Raw genomic sequence first — 13,633 nt, forward strand, 5'->3', positions numbered from 1 at the left:
CGGAAATTAACGTTAACAAAAATTAACGCGACTTAAATTAACGCAAATGTTTAAAATTCGTGTTAATTTCATGACGCGTTAATTTCCTATAATAAGGTAACTTTTGCGGTAAAAAGAGAAAAGGATACTGCGCTCATCAGTCGAGAATGCAACAAGGGAAGTTTCGCGCCCAGTCTACCGTTTAAACTCTGCTGTTGTCCGGGGCAACAGAGCTAGTTTCCATTGAAAACGTCTGGGTCATAGGCTATTGACATCAGCAGTCTGTCACACTTTTTAGTGATTCAACTTTCGCGCGAACGGGACTGCTGACGTCAATAGCACGAGATTGCTCTGTCGATCCTGACAACAGCAAAGTTTAAACGGTAAACCTTGCGCGCGAAACTTTCCTCGTTGTATACTCAACTGATAAGCATATTATGTCAGAGAGATGGATTTAACAGAATATATTAAATACTTTCCTATATCTCAAAAGCCTGGACTATTCGCCGGGGATTTTAAAACTATGGGTTAGTTTTATGAACATTTTGCAGTTTAATATCTCCTAAGTACAATCAACAAACTGAATAAAAGAAGCGATGGTACAACCCTGAAGCGACTTGTAATAAAGGAAGGCGAAAAACTCATGAGTGTTTTTGAGGAGTGGCACTTGGATAGCATAAAACGTTATTTTGAGAATAAAGTAGTTTGTATTAATCTACAAATCAGAATTTACTCCGGCGAAAGAAGAGAAATCTGTGCATTGCTAAGTGCTCTTCAACATACACAGGAAGGGAGCACCCGAGCAATTCTGATAGAGTGTGAGAAAATAAAAAATCCAGTGCATGACCTTACATGTTACAGACTGTGACTAACACTCACTTCTCCAAAACATGTCAGTTGTGCTGCAAAAATATTTTCCATTTCGCTGTTGTCTTCGGCTACAAAGGCAGACGAATTTTAAAATGAGCCTTACTCATATTCTAAAATGAGCTCTTAGAAGTAAGGGCTAAAAATTATTAACGCCCAAAATTATCAACTCTGTTACTATTGTAATAATTTCAAAGGGCATTGAGAAAATGAACCACAGAAATTAATTTAAAGTAACCGATATCTCGTCGAGTCTGCGGGTATGGCCGCATTCGACAAATATAAAATTGCCCAAAATAAAGAAACACGAGGCCTTTCAAATCTTTACCCACACCTTTATTTTTTCGTCCGCATTTTGCTTCAATCTATAACGTGTTACAGTTGATATATAGGGTATATATTTATCATTCTTATTCTAATAGTAACAATTAGACTACATGTATTCCCTTTTTGTTTCCGGCGAGCGTTCCATTATTTCAATTGAGTAAACATAAACAAGGCAGTCAAAATCAAAAGTGGTTCTTACAGTTTTAAAAGTCTAGTTTACAGTTAATTCGGCCCATTTAATTCTTAATTATGGTGCGCGTTGTTTGTTTGTTTGTTTTAATTTTTTTTTTTGTTTTATGTTGAAGATCACTCCATAAGCTGTCACAATATAACAATCTACACAATCCCAAGCTCAAGCATATGTGCGGACTTCATTTTTGATTCTTTTTACTTGTAGTAATAACAGTAGTGAACTTTCAGGTTACTCCACATGTACTCCACATGGGGGTGTCTCCCGCCAAATCCCGATTCTCCGTTTTTATCCTCATTGTCCCAATAAAACCACTCTTCTCTCACGTACATCCCTCTCACATGCTGGCACGGATAATTCTGAGCCTTCAGCAATACGAACGGGTGGTCAGTGGGGAGCTTAATGGGATTAGTGACGTAACCATCCCTTCGGCAGCAGTAGTAGATTTTGGTGTTTCTGCCATAATGGCCGTCTGGAAGCCAACCGCTGTGTCTGTTGTTGTTATCGTAGTCTTCGTCGTCCCAATAGATGAATCCTTCGGTGAAATCTGTGTGACAATGCATGGCATTATTAAGAACATTAAACAGCTAATGAATAAATAAGAAAGAGCTCTGCGCATGATGTTGAATAGTCAAACAGACTCGTACAAAAACGAGCTCAGGACGAGAAAATCTCCCAACACGACACGGTTTCTGTAAAGTAGAGCAACCCGTTTTCACATTTTCCGTTTTCTGGAAATGCAAATAACAAAGAAAAAGCGCACTGCCAAAATATCGTGTCACTTAAATGGAGAATAAGGACAATAAGAAAACAGGAGCTAAAAGATTAATTACTATGATTGTTAACATCTGATACGATTTTAATTATTCTTGTATAGTACAATTTTAGTATTTTCAAATTTTACTATGTATGTTGAAGGCTAATATACGTATATAAACAAAAGTCAGGTATCAACTTCCTTGTGTAAACTGAATGGCATTGACAATTGCAAGCTTGATGGCAGCATATAACCGTATAAAACTGTAATTTTTGATTAGCTTAAATAAACCCCTTTCATTTTTCACGCCAAATAAGCCATGGCCTTGTAATGCTGTTCTGACAATTATATACTCACGGTGAGGGCAATTTCCTCTTTTAAAGATGCAGTATCTTCCTCGTGGCCAAGGGATGTAGTTTGCCGTGGTTTGTGTCTTTATGCAAAACTTTTGTTCCATGTTTCCTTTGCTAATTCCTCCGTCCAAGTCGTAATGAACTGACCAGTGGTTATTTGGACGATTATCCTCGCTGTCATGGTAACGAGTCCCTTCAAGCCAAAAATATCCCTCGGGACATCCTGATTTTGCCTTGGGGAGACCATAAGTACCGGATGGCCAAGTTGATCGACTGCGCACTTGGCGATCTTGAAAGTACACCAAGCTTAAAAAAGAGTATTAGCTTAAAAGACTCTACTAATCGTATTCATAAAGTTCTTTCAACCTTCAGAGATCGGAGGTTGGGGGTTCGGAAGACCCTCCCCCGCTGTTTCTAACTTGACGAATCCTTCATTTTATTGTAACTAAATTAATGCAGGATGATGTTGACAGTAATTCTAAAGGCTATAGTTGCTTTGGAGTCGTTATAATGTAATATGATATCATTATGATTTTATATTTTTTATTTCATTTGTATTACGATGAACGCACTCCAAGCTCGACATCAACATGTAACCATTAATTTACTGCATTCAGGATTTCCTTTGATGTTTAACCAAACACCTATAAACTTAAGACGGAATCCGCCAGGCCTTCGAGTATTCATTGGACAAAATTATATACCAAAATTATTTACATCTTATTGCAAACTTATGTGTTACTGTTTCAAATATCTAACAACACCAAACATTGGAAACAAATTTCGAAGTCCCACTGAATTGTTTAAAAGACGATTTTACAAAAAAGCTACACGTGAGATTTTACATGGTTCTTGTGAACCTATTTGAAAATCATTTTGTCATGAAGTTTTTGTTGGTGTTATCACGGATAACTACTTTCATCTTTAGCTTTAAAAATGGGTAGAAAAAAAAAAACCACAATACTGAGGTTTTTATTCTGCTACTCAATTTTTATCCAACCAAAGTTAATATTACTCGACTTCCCGATGGATTTCGTCTTAATTAAACACCTCTTGCCCTCGCTACGTGTTTGGAAACTGCAACAACGAAGATGATAAGAAAAATAGAAAGCTTCACGGCTTCGAATTCTCTGTAGGAAGAAAGAGAAAATAGTTAACCCAAAGACAAAAACTATTTCGTTTGAGTTTATAACACCATTCCAGGCCTCTTTGCAGCATGAAATAAGCCAACTGGGATAAATATGCCGCCCAACACATAACTTTGCAACTGCACAGCCACCCTTCAAAATTCCACACTTTGAACCCTGCCTTCACGGTGTCCTACAAAATGTGAAGTACTGTTTTAGAGTAAAACAGGTCATTACAAACACAATAGGTTCATAAAACTCCTATTTTAAATGCTAAGATTCCAAGGTTCAGCGCCTTACTCGGATACCATTTCCAAAAATAGGGCTGTAAACTTGCTTCAGCAGTAGCAGCCGGCAACAGTAGGGGATGTTTCTTCCTCGTAGCTGGTTCTCACTCGCGTTGCTGACAATGTCGTGGATATCAGTGTGCTGGCAATCTTAAACTGGCCTGTATCGCGATACACTTCCCGTCCATCTGTGATCTGCCTTGCTGCAATGCTTGATTCGTGTGTCGGAGTTAGATGTACAATGCAGGTTCATATGCTGTAGACCATTTGTTCTTCTTGTTTTGCTAAAACAGCACATGATTTACTACAATGAAGTTGTGTTCCTTAGTGTTCATGTCCTCAGCGTTCTGTTTAATCTTTTCTTTGTATCTCTCAACCCTCTTATTGATGGCTGTGCGACGAGCATTCTCACTACTCTCCCTCGCTTGTTATAGTCTAGCTTGGTATTGACCATGAAAAGGCACGAACACTTTAAAGCCCTGTTCATGAGCGAGGGCTTCGAGTTGTGGTACTCCGGTGGCAGGGTGTGGTGTTGAGCGGTAGCCAGTCAGCATTTCGTGACTAGCTACAGCTGCCATTTTCGCCTTTGAGGTGTGCAATGTTCTCTGTCTTGTTCTCTGTTCTCTGCCTCACCATTAGGACGCGTATGTTTAGGGGTCTCTCGATGATGGAGGAATCTCTCAGTTTTAAAAAATTCTCTTGAATTCAACGGTGGTCCTTTGTTACTTTCTAACTGTTTTGGTGTGCCATAAGTGAAATACAATGCTTTGAGCTTTTTCTTGGCTGGTTGAAAGACTGTCGAGTAGGTCTTTGCTTAGTAGGTATCCTGTTCTCTTGTCCGTGGCTACTAGATTGTATTAGCCGTTGAAATAGGGAATGGGGTTCACTGAAGTCTACAGCTGTGACATCCTTTAAATTGTTTGGTATGTATGTGGCTTTCATGGATTCCTGTCTCTGTTGCTTTGTGGTTACCTGGCATTCATATAACACTGTCTGATGATCTGTTCGATCACACTGTTCATGGTTGGTAAACAAGAGCTTTTTTTGGTGGTGTGCGTCCTTGATGACTTTCCTCTCTTGGATTATACTTGGGAAAACAATCTGATTCATTTGGAAGATTAGGCCATCCACTACATACAACTCATTCTGCACACTATAGAACGACGCGATATCTGGATCCTCTCTGAGCAGTTCCCAGTCAATGGTGAGTGTTTTGACTGATAGTTTCTGAAGTCGAGTATCTTTGAACGTTTCTTTCTTCAACGCACTTGATGCGTCTGTTTACTATCCTTTTTCTGATAACGGGTGTCTTGATACCAGTTCTAGTGGATCTGCGGCATCCATTCCGGGCTCACAAATTAACACCAAGTCGACATCTTGCATTCCAATGACCAATTTTACTTTATTGTTGAGAGTCACGTGGCTGCTTTGTTAAACAGTAGGCGCAGTGGCTTGTGAGCTTTGGGCTGTGATGATCTTGAATTTTGGCTTCCAAGGAGATAAATGCGGGACGTGTTTTTTTTTTTTTTTTTTTTTTTTTTTTTGCTCAAGGTACTGACAGGGCATCTTTCTCTTTCTGGCTGTACCTTTTGACGGTGTAGGTCATAGTGCGACTAATGAAGTGGACTGGCTGGAGACCAGGCATTGTGATTTCACTTTCTATGCTTGTTTTTAGTTTCTCAATTGCTTCATTTGCTTCTGCTCCCATTGTGTCTTTGTGGGTCAGTTTTCGCAAGGTTGAGATTAGTGATGTGTATCTTATGTTGAACTTTGTTACGTAGCCGAATATATCAAAAACGCTTCTCACAGTTTCTTCGTTTCTAGTGGGCTGCTTTCCTTTACAGCTCTGATTTTTTTCTGGGGTTTGCTTTATACCTTTTCCAAAGACTTCTATCCCCTCGACTCCAATCTGGCACTTCTTTGGGTTAAACGAAATACCAAAGTCCACTACTCTATTCATGACTGCTTCCAACGTCCCGTTGTGTTGCTTCATGCTTCTTCATCCTAGCAGGATATCATCACGTTTGTTGGGGCACCCTTGTATGTCGGTAGACAGCTTAGGTAGGTTCATCAAAGCGATGTTGCGATATCCATGTCTTTGCTCCAAAGATTAGATGTTTCGGTCGCATGTTCTCCTACGGAATACCGATAGTATCATTTTTTTCTGGATTGTAGTTCGAATCCCGGGAGTTCAAATACAATCATGAAAACTGTCCATGGGTTATCCTGTGCCTCTTCATGAATTTATTAGGTATGTTGAGGTCCACGCTGGTCCTGTGGGCTCCATATCGTCCTAGTCTACCCACTGAACTTAGGCTTTGGCTGAACCACTTACGTTGAACACCATGTTACTGACTAAACTTCAGGCACTTCTTCAAATATCTTCCATTCTACACGCTGCTTTAGTCATTTCTTTTGAGGTTTCTTGCAAGTAATACGCAATTGGTCTTGGCTTCTGGGCTGCGTGTACTATCTATGGTATCATGCAAATGCTGAACTTTTGTGTAGAGCTCTTTCCATTTTGATGTCTCCGATTTTTCCGATACCCTTGAATATTTCACTGTATCGATCAGTGATTTCTTTTATTTCAGGTTTGAAATCCTTGTCTTGCTTGATATGTTTAAGACCTAGAGGTTAAAAAGGCCTTAAAAGGGTTTTTCGCTGATGGCGGTCAGAGAATTAATTGTTTTCTTTCTCTGACCACACCAAATCTTGCGATTATACAAAAATAGATTATAGAAAAATTCAGACCTGCTGGAACTTTTGAACCATATTTTGAAAAAAAAAAAAAAAAGTAAACAGAAATGGAAATTTACATTTTCGGTCATATCGCCGGATTCTCTAGTCTCTCTTAATAAGACTTCGTATACGCTCATTACAAAACGTTGAAAAGGAATTTGCATGGTCAAACAAACAGCTTGGCGTGACAATAGCAACCTTGGCGTTGCGAAAGCTAAAGACTCGACAATTATGGCTAACAAATACTCAGTATGGGTAAAACTTACTTTGGTGACGGCGAAAATAAACCAAGGTCTTCAAAAGTTATCCTGATTTAAGCTGATTCTGTGATCGTAGCGGTTGTGGAATAACCATAAGCTACTGTTATTGTGAGTCGCTTTTATAACGCACCGATAAGTGGTTATATGCCTTAGGCGATGTACGAAACGTGCAAACAAGACATGAAAGATCACTTTAGACAAAACAACAAATTTGGCCCTCTCAGTAAGATTGAATTCGCATATATTGAATATATTGAATTCGACTTGTGTGTGTTGTCAACGGAAAAATATCTCAGTTATTGTAAAAACCAAAGAAATGATCTTAAGTGCCGAAGGATGTTCTTTTTTTTATGACTGCCTGCGAATCTCTTAATTCCCTTGGTCAAGGTTTGTTCAAAACCTCATTTCTCCTTGAATTAGCAAAACATTATTAAACAGAGAGGTGTTGAGAATTAAGGAAACCATCTACCTTCCATACCCGGAAGTTGTTGAGCCACCAAATTTCCATATCTACCGTCAGAAAGGAGAATTGAATCAGTTTAGAGCCAATTGGAATTGAAAGTGTTAATTAATTGTGGCCTCGGTGAAATTCAATAAACGCGAAATGATACGTCATTAGGATTCTGAGACTACAAATACAAATTTATTTTAAAACCAAATACTAGAATGACATTTTCTATTTCTTTTTGAAGTCAGTGTTATATTAAGAAAAAAAGCTGTATTCCGAATTGAATATTACCATACACGATCAATCTTAGGAATAAACGTTTATTCGTTTAATGACAACAATTTAATGTTCGCCCTTTTGCTAATGGCGTGTGCGTAACTCACCCATTCCGCCTCTTACAAATCCAAAATCGTCTAACGAAATCGCTCACTACAACTGTGTCACATTACTTTGCCTTTATAAACTGAAATTTGATTGGTTCTAGTGCCTCAAACTTGATTGGAGTGACAAACAAACATACTTCATTCATACTTCATTACTTTACTTTACTCACTCACACACACAAACACGCATGCACTGACTTACTGACTCACTACCGTGATGGTCCATCGCGCCCGCTAAGAGGTATTTTGAAAAACAAAAAAATCACAGAGATTTCTTGTGTAGCATGCTAAGGACTGCTATCGCGCTGTCAATCGTTGTTTGTCTTTCTTGAGCCAGTTGTTGGGCTTCATTTAACTCTCTTTGCAGTCGCTTTATTATTCCTTCCATAATTTCTTTCAGGTTGTCTGGCTGGATCTGATCATACTTCTCGTCACTTTTTAACTCTTCCAGACTGAGACTCTGAGCTTGGTTGACACTCGCTAGTATCAACTTCTCCAGCTTGTAAGTTTGTGCAAATACCAGATCTGCAACGACACTATCTTTCGGCTTCGCTTTCACAATGTCGGCCATGATTTTATCGCATGCTGTGACAATGGTTTCCATTTGATATTCATGTGCGAGCTTCACCAGAAAGTAACGGTTCTCTTCCGTTGTTCTTCTATTGACAGAAGGATAAATCCGCAGAAACGCTAGCAATTCTTTAATCTCACTTGCCTTTTTGCCTGGAAGAGGAACTTCGTTCGCGTCCTTTCCTTGAAGTTTGGACGTTAACATCTTCTCGAACACAGGTGAAGCGGCGGCGAGGCGGTCGCGGTTAACAGAGAATCTTTCTTCTTCCACAACAAGGACAACATCGCTCTGATCCGATGGCTGCGAGAAGTCTGGCGAATCGACTTTACCTTTTGATGCCATTTGGAAAGACCGAATAAGCAACAAGGGAAAATCAACAGCAAAAAGCAAGGACAGAATGAACTAGCTTAAACTCCAAGCGCGAGTTTGGTTTATAGTCAACACTTCGGGTTCGCTTGACTGCACTGGCAGGTAAACATTCCAGACTGTTCGAGGCCGTGTGACGTCCGACATGCTTTTTTATCTCATACATTTCAGGGGCGGATCCAGGATTTTTCAAAGGGGGGTGGCTGTTTACCCATATTTTTGCGGGGGGGGGGGGGGGGTTGGGCTTTTAGGCAGTTTTTTTTGAAAGTGGAAGTGCAAATTTAATGGAGCCGAAGGCCGCCTAGGGGGGGGTCTGGGGGCATGCCCCATCAGCAAATTTTGAAAAGTTGAAGCCTCTTAGACGTGATTTCCGCGATTCTGGGCAGCTCTATACAGCTGTCAAGTAAGTTATTAAACCACTGTTTTTCCTTGATATTCTTTCTTCAACTTACCTTGAGTTATATTTCGGAGAAAAAGTCTAGTTCTTATGAAATGAACAGTGATTGAAATTTAAAGTTGACAGGCCAGGAACTTACAGGAAAGAACAGATATGCGTTTTTTGCTCACCCACATGCGTTAAAATTTTTAGCCCTTGGCAAAGTGGCCTGGGGACAACTTTGGCGACTTTGCTTGTTTGTGAAATCGCTTCAATGCGAAAAAACGTGTAACGATAGATTTTTGGCTCTAAAGTGCACTGAATGCACGGAAACGGATAACCAGCTGGGGCGCTGTTTAATGGACGGCTTGTACGGCTTGTACGGGGGAGAAAGCTAGGTAGAGCACAGGCTCGCTGCACGGCACTCGTTACTCAATGCCAGAGGGACAGGGTCGTTAGCTTCTCGATCAGTCGGACAGCATTTCAGCGGCAGTAAGACACTCAAGGTTTAGGAACTTCTTCTATCTTCTTTATTGCATCTGGACTAAACAACTCTTGACAGCTGTAGGTAACTCAATGGTAGCTCGGTGGTAGCTTGAGGTAATTCGAAGGTAATTCAAATGTTGTACAGTACATGGCTACTTATATACGCTTAGAGTGTGACAATTAACGACAGGTGAACTACAAGTTCAAATAAGGATTTCAATATACATCTAGTTTATCAACATCGATCTCCAGGAAGGAAATTGCTTAACACTTAAATCTTCCGTTCAAAATAAGTTTCAGGATTAAGATTAAGATAAAGGCAAATAATAGTGTTACTTGTAATATGCTAACCTTGCATTTTACAGAAGTCTGAATATAATTAGATTACTGACACAAAGCGAAATACAACGAGAAACTGCATTAAAGATCAATAAGAAGTTCATTTTCAACTTAGGTTGTATATTTATATTGACGATTCTCTATTTACAATGACCTCTGCAAGACTTTCCTTATAGTACGTGCTTGATTTATATTCGAGTGCTCTGTTGTGCAAACAACAGAGCTTATTGCTAAGGTTTTGCTTAGTTTGCAATTCCTAGTAGATTGCGGATGAGCGGAACTGATTTACGATAAGATCACTAATAGATCGGAAATTCCCATAAGGAAGGTAAATAAGTTATAATGAATCTTGCTTATGGTCAAGGCTAAATCAACAGATGACATCGTAAGGTTAAATATATTTACAATTACCATTTTCCGAGTTTCGATGTGTTTTCTAATATTCGAATCACAAGGGGCGAGTTTTTACCGTGACAAACGGTACGATCACTCGCTAAAAAAGATGTATTAAATGGAGAAGAAAATCATTCCAGCAAGGCTAAAACAACTCTCGAAAGTTAAGAGGAATCTAATTATTTTCAAATTATACACACATGTTTTGTTACATTATGCTAGAAGTTCGTAAAACAGCCTGTCGAAAATCCCCTGTTTTGGAAAAATGGCCTTTCTTAACTTTGAACGGCCGCCTGACTATGAAAGGTGGATGTACATTGTCCTTATTTTCTATTTTAATATGTTTAATATGTTTTTCTGGTGGATCAAGGGGGTGGCTAGCCACCCAATGCACCCCCCCCTGGATCCGCCCCTGCATTTACTGTAATTTGTAACGGCTGACCTCGGCTTGATTCAACTAATTGCGAGAAAGGCTCCATAAAATACTGAATTTCGCATCTTTTGATCCCAAACTGTAATCTACTGTACACCATTTAAAGTTCACTCGCTTACCTTTTATAGTTTGAGTGGTCTTTTGTGATTTGATGGGTTTTGAGGCCTTGCTTGCTGCCACCGCAGCGGCGGCGCCCCCGGCAACAAGCGAGGAATTAACGGCCTCAAAAACCCATCAAATTACAAAAGACACACAAAGCATAAGAGATAAATGAACTTTATCTATTTAAAAATTACAATATTTAAAATGTATGAGATCAAATAGTGCTGATCGTAACGTCACGCGGCCTCAAACAGACCGTGTACTATGCTGTCCATATTCAACCTTGTTCCCATAGCTCTCGTTTCTTTGGTCAGATCACGTGGTCGAAGAACGATAATCGTCTATATGTGGCGTGCGTATTCCCGATACAACAAAGATGGGCGCACGGCTGTCATTTACCTCCATGGAGGGCGAAGCCTAGCGGCTAAGCACAAGATCATCTTATTCTGTTGAACTTTGTTAATACAGAACAGACTTACTGAACAGATCTTACAACATTCTAGTCTTCTTCGCAGCCCCAAAAAGCGGCTGCAAAGAAGACTATATAACAACATTCCAACATTCAGACCCGTAGAGTAGTACCGCAGAGTACACAAGCTTGGTAGATCTTACCATTTTCTTAGAAAGTCAGAAAATAGCGGCAATTGCTGCAAAATCAAGCCAGAATGCATGTGGAATGTAATAATAATCAAATCTTACAATTCTGTTTCATAAAACTGGAAAAAATAAAGAAAAATGCTAAAAATGACGATTTTTGGCAAGACCTGCTTGTAATTATGACGTTGCCATGGCAACGTCAAATATCATAGAAACATGTCTGACATATCCAAATTTCTGCAAGCGATGAATGAACAGCTGCTGAAAGTTTCAGTATTAAAAGTTCTAAAAAAACTTTACCAGGGGGATAATATCCAACCCCCCAACCCCAAAACGCTCTCTCCTCCGCAGAGGTTCCATGGGGCGTTTGTTATGAAAATCCGCTGGGCAAGGTAAGTGCAGGCGCAAAAAAAGAGAGATCTCCCCACCGAAAAACTCTCTGAGGAGCCTCTGCGGAGGAGAGAGGCCAAAGCGTGTGTATTCCCAAGACAACAAAGATGGGAACATGGCTGTCATTTACTCCTATGGAGGACGAAGCTTAGCGGCTTAGCACAAGACCTTGTTCTGTTGAACTTGGTAAGAACAGAACACAACAGACTCAAAAAAATAGGTCACCAAGGGTGACATGAGTCTAATGCCGTATGGCATAGTGATACAGATTGCGCGGTTTTCGTAAGCCGGTTAAAATTGGTTAGAGGTTTGTGTTCGGGAGTTTAATTTAAAATGCTTATAGCAAGCTAGGGGCATCGTGGATGATTATGGATGAAAACGAAACAGTCATAAATGTTATATGCTTCACAAAATTTAAAGTATGAACAGGAGTTGATGTTACTTCTTCCGTATTGTCCGTAAAAGCAGAAACGATTAAACATTTGGACAAAATTGCGTGACGATTTATGAAAAGCATGTTCATTACAACAAGGGTTGAAGAACTTCACATCGTTTTCTTTCAGATCTTTCACCATTTTGATGATGACTCTTGAAACAGATTTTGCAATAAAAGCACTTGAAATAGTGACTGTTACTCCATTGTACTGTAAGCACTTAGTGACAGATTTTCCAAACGGGTGTAAATGCTCACGTCAATATAATGATGACCTTTTGAACGCTGGAAACTAGGCAATTATTATCGAGCTACCATACACAGGAGCGAAGACTGTTTATCATGATGTACAAATTTCGCGAATCATCACTTCCATATCAATGTAACCATTTTATGATATTTCTAGCTGTAAGAAGAACTTAAGATCTCTGAGAGTCGTAAAAGCATGAAATTCGATTTCAGTGTATGGCAAAGGCCGGGACAGTGTTATACTGCAAAGCGGCCAAACAAACGCATTTTGATTTAGTCGCGTAACTTGATTTACATTTATCCATGTACATCTTTTATTTTTGAAGGTTTTTGTTTGCACTGTAAAGAAAAAAATTGGTCAAAATTCGAATGACTTAAATACAAAAACCGAGGTAAAGTTTTCTATTTTTTAAAACAAAATAAATATTTGGTCGCATTGTGTAAATAAACGCGAGTCGCCGTCGAAATATTTTTTCTCAAAGACGTCTTGCTTTTTAAGCAAGACGAAAACACAAGTGCTTAACTGAACTGAAAACGAAGATTTATTTTCACAAAAAGCTTACAAATGTCTTAACTGGAAAATTATTTCGTTCTGTTCAAGTGTTGAATAATCGTGACTTGAGAAAGAACTTTTAATTATGCGTGGGAACACGTGTCTCTGATTGGCTGTTTTTAATTGAAACTAATCGTGCGTGTCCGTACGGAGTCCGTTCTTGCAGCTGATCATTGTTTTCTACATTACAGCGAACGATTATCGATCCCGAACCATTCCCTTGGGATTGCTAACAGCTTTTTTCATATAACAAAGAGTCTAATGCGCATGCGCAAAGCGCACGCAAGCATTAGACTCAAAAAACCTCATCTTCACTCCAATGCACTCACTCATGCATTTAAAAAAATAAAATAATAAAATAAAAATAAACTGAAGCCCTGGAAATTCAGCGATGTGATCTATGCAGTGATTTGACCTTGAGTCACATCACTGCATAGATTCTGATTCACGACCAATATACCCCGCTTATCTTATTATTGATTACTTGATTGATTGATTGTTTGTTTTATTGTTTTTTTTTTATTTATAACAAAATGCTCCTAAATTTTTAACTATTGAACTCCTAGCGTCAACACGTACGGACTGCATGTGATTTGATGGGGTCCTGCCAACTATTACGCTCGTATAT

The 13,633-nt window shown here is 39.2% G+C and overlaps 2 protein-coding genes and 1 pseudogene across 2 annotated transcripts; all 3 read right to left on the reverse strand.

Moving 5' to 3' along the window:
- Positions 1 to 1,560: 1,560 nt before the first annotated feature.
- Positions 1,561 to 2,908, reverse strand: LOC144665012 (uncharacterized). Its single transcript, XM_078526199.1, has 3 exons — positions 2,893 to 2,908; positions 2,478 to 2,762; positions 1,561 to 1,910 (listed from the first exon to the last, which is right to left on the reverse strand). Exons 1-3 carry the CDS (start codon positions 2,906 to 2,908, stop codon positions 1,561 to 1,563), a joined length of 651 nt encoding a protein of 216 aa, XP_078382325.1.
- A 1,030-nt stretch (positions 2,909 to 3,938) lies between these two features.
- Positions 3,939 to 4,523, reverse strand: LOC144665013 (uncharacterized; annotated as a pseudogene).
- Positions 4,524 to 7,629: 3,106 nt separating this feature from the next.
- LOC144666430 (BTB and MATH domain-containing protein 38-like) lies at positions 7,630 to 8,695 on the reverse strand. The gene has a single exon (XM_078527865.1). It carries the CDS (start codon positions 8,628 to 8,630, stop codon positions 7,980 to 7,982), a length of 651 nt encoding a protein of 216 aa, XP_078383991.1. The 5' UTR covers positions 8,631 to 8,695; the 3' UTR covers positions 7,630 to 7,979.
- Positions 8,696 to 13,633: the final 4,938 nt, after the last annotated feature.

This window comes from Oculina patagonica, chromosome 9 (assembly GCF_052425735.1).
Source record: "Oculina patagonica isolate OP01 chromosome 9, crgOcupat, whole genome shotgun sequence".
In the NCBI taxonomy this organism is placed as follows: domain Eukaryota; kingdom Metazoa; phylum Cnidaria; class Anthozoa; order Scleractinia; family Oculinidae; genus Oculina; species Oculina patagonica.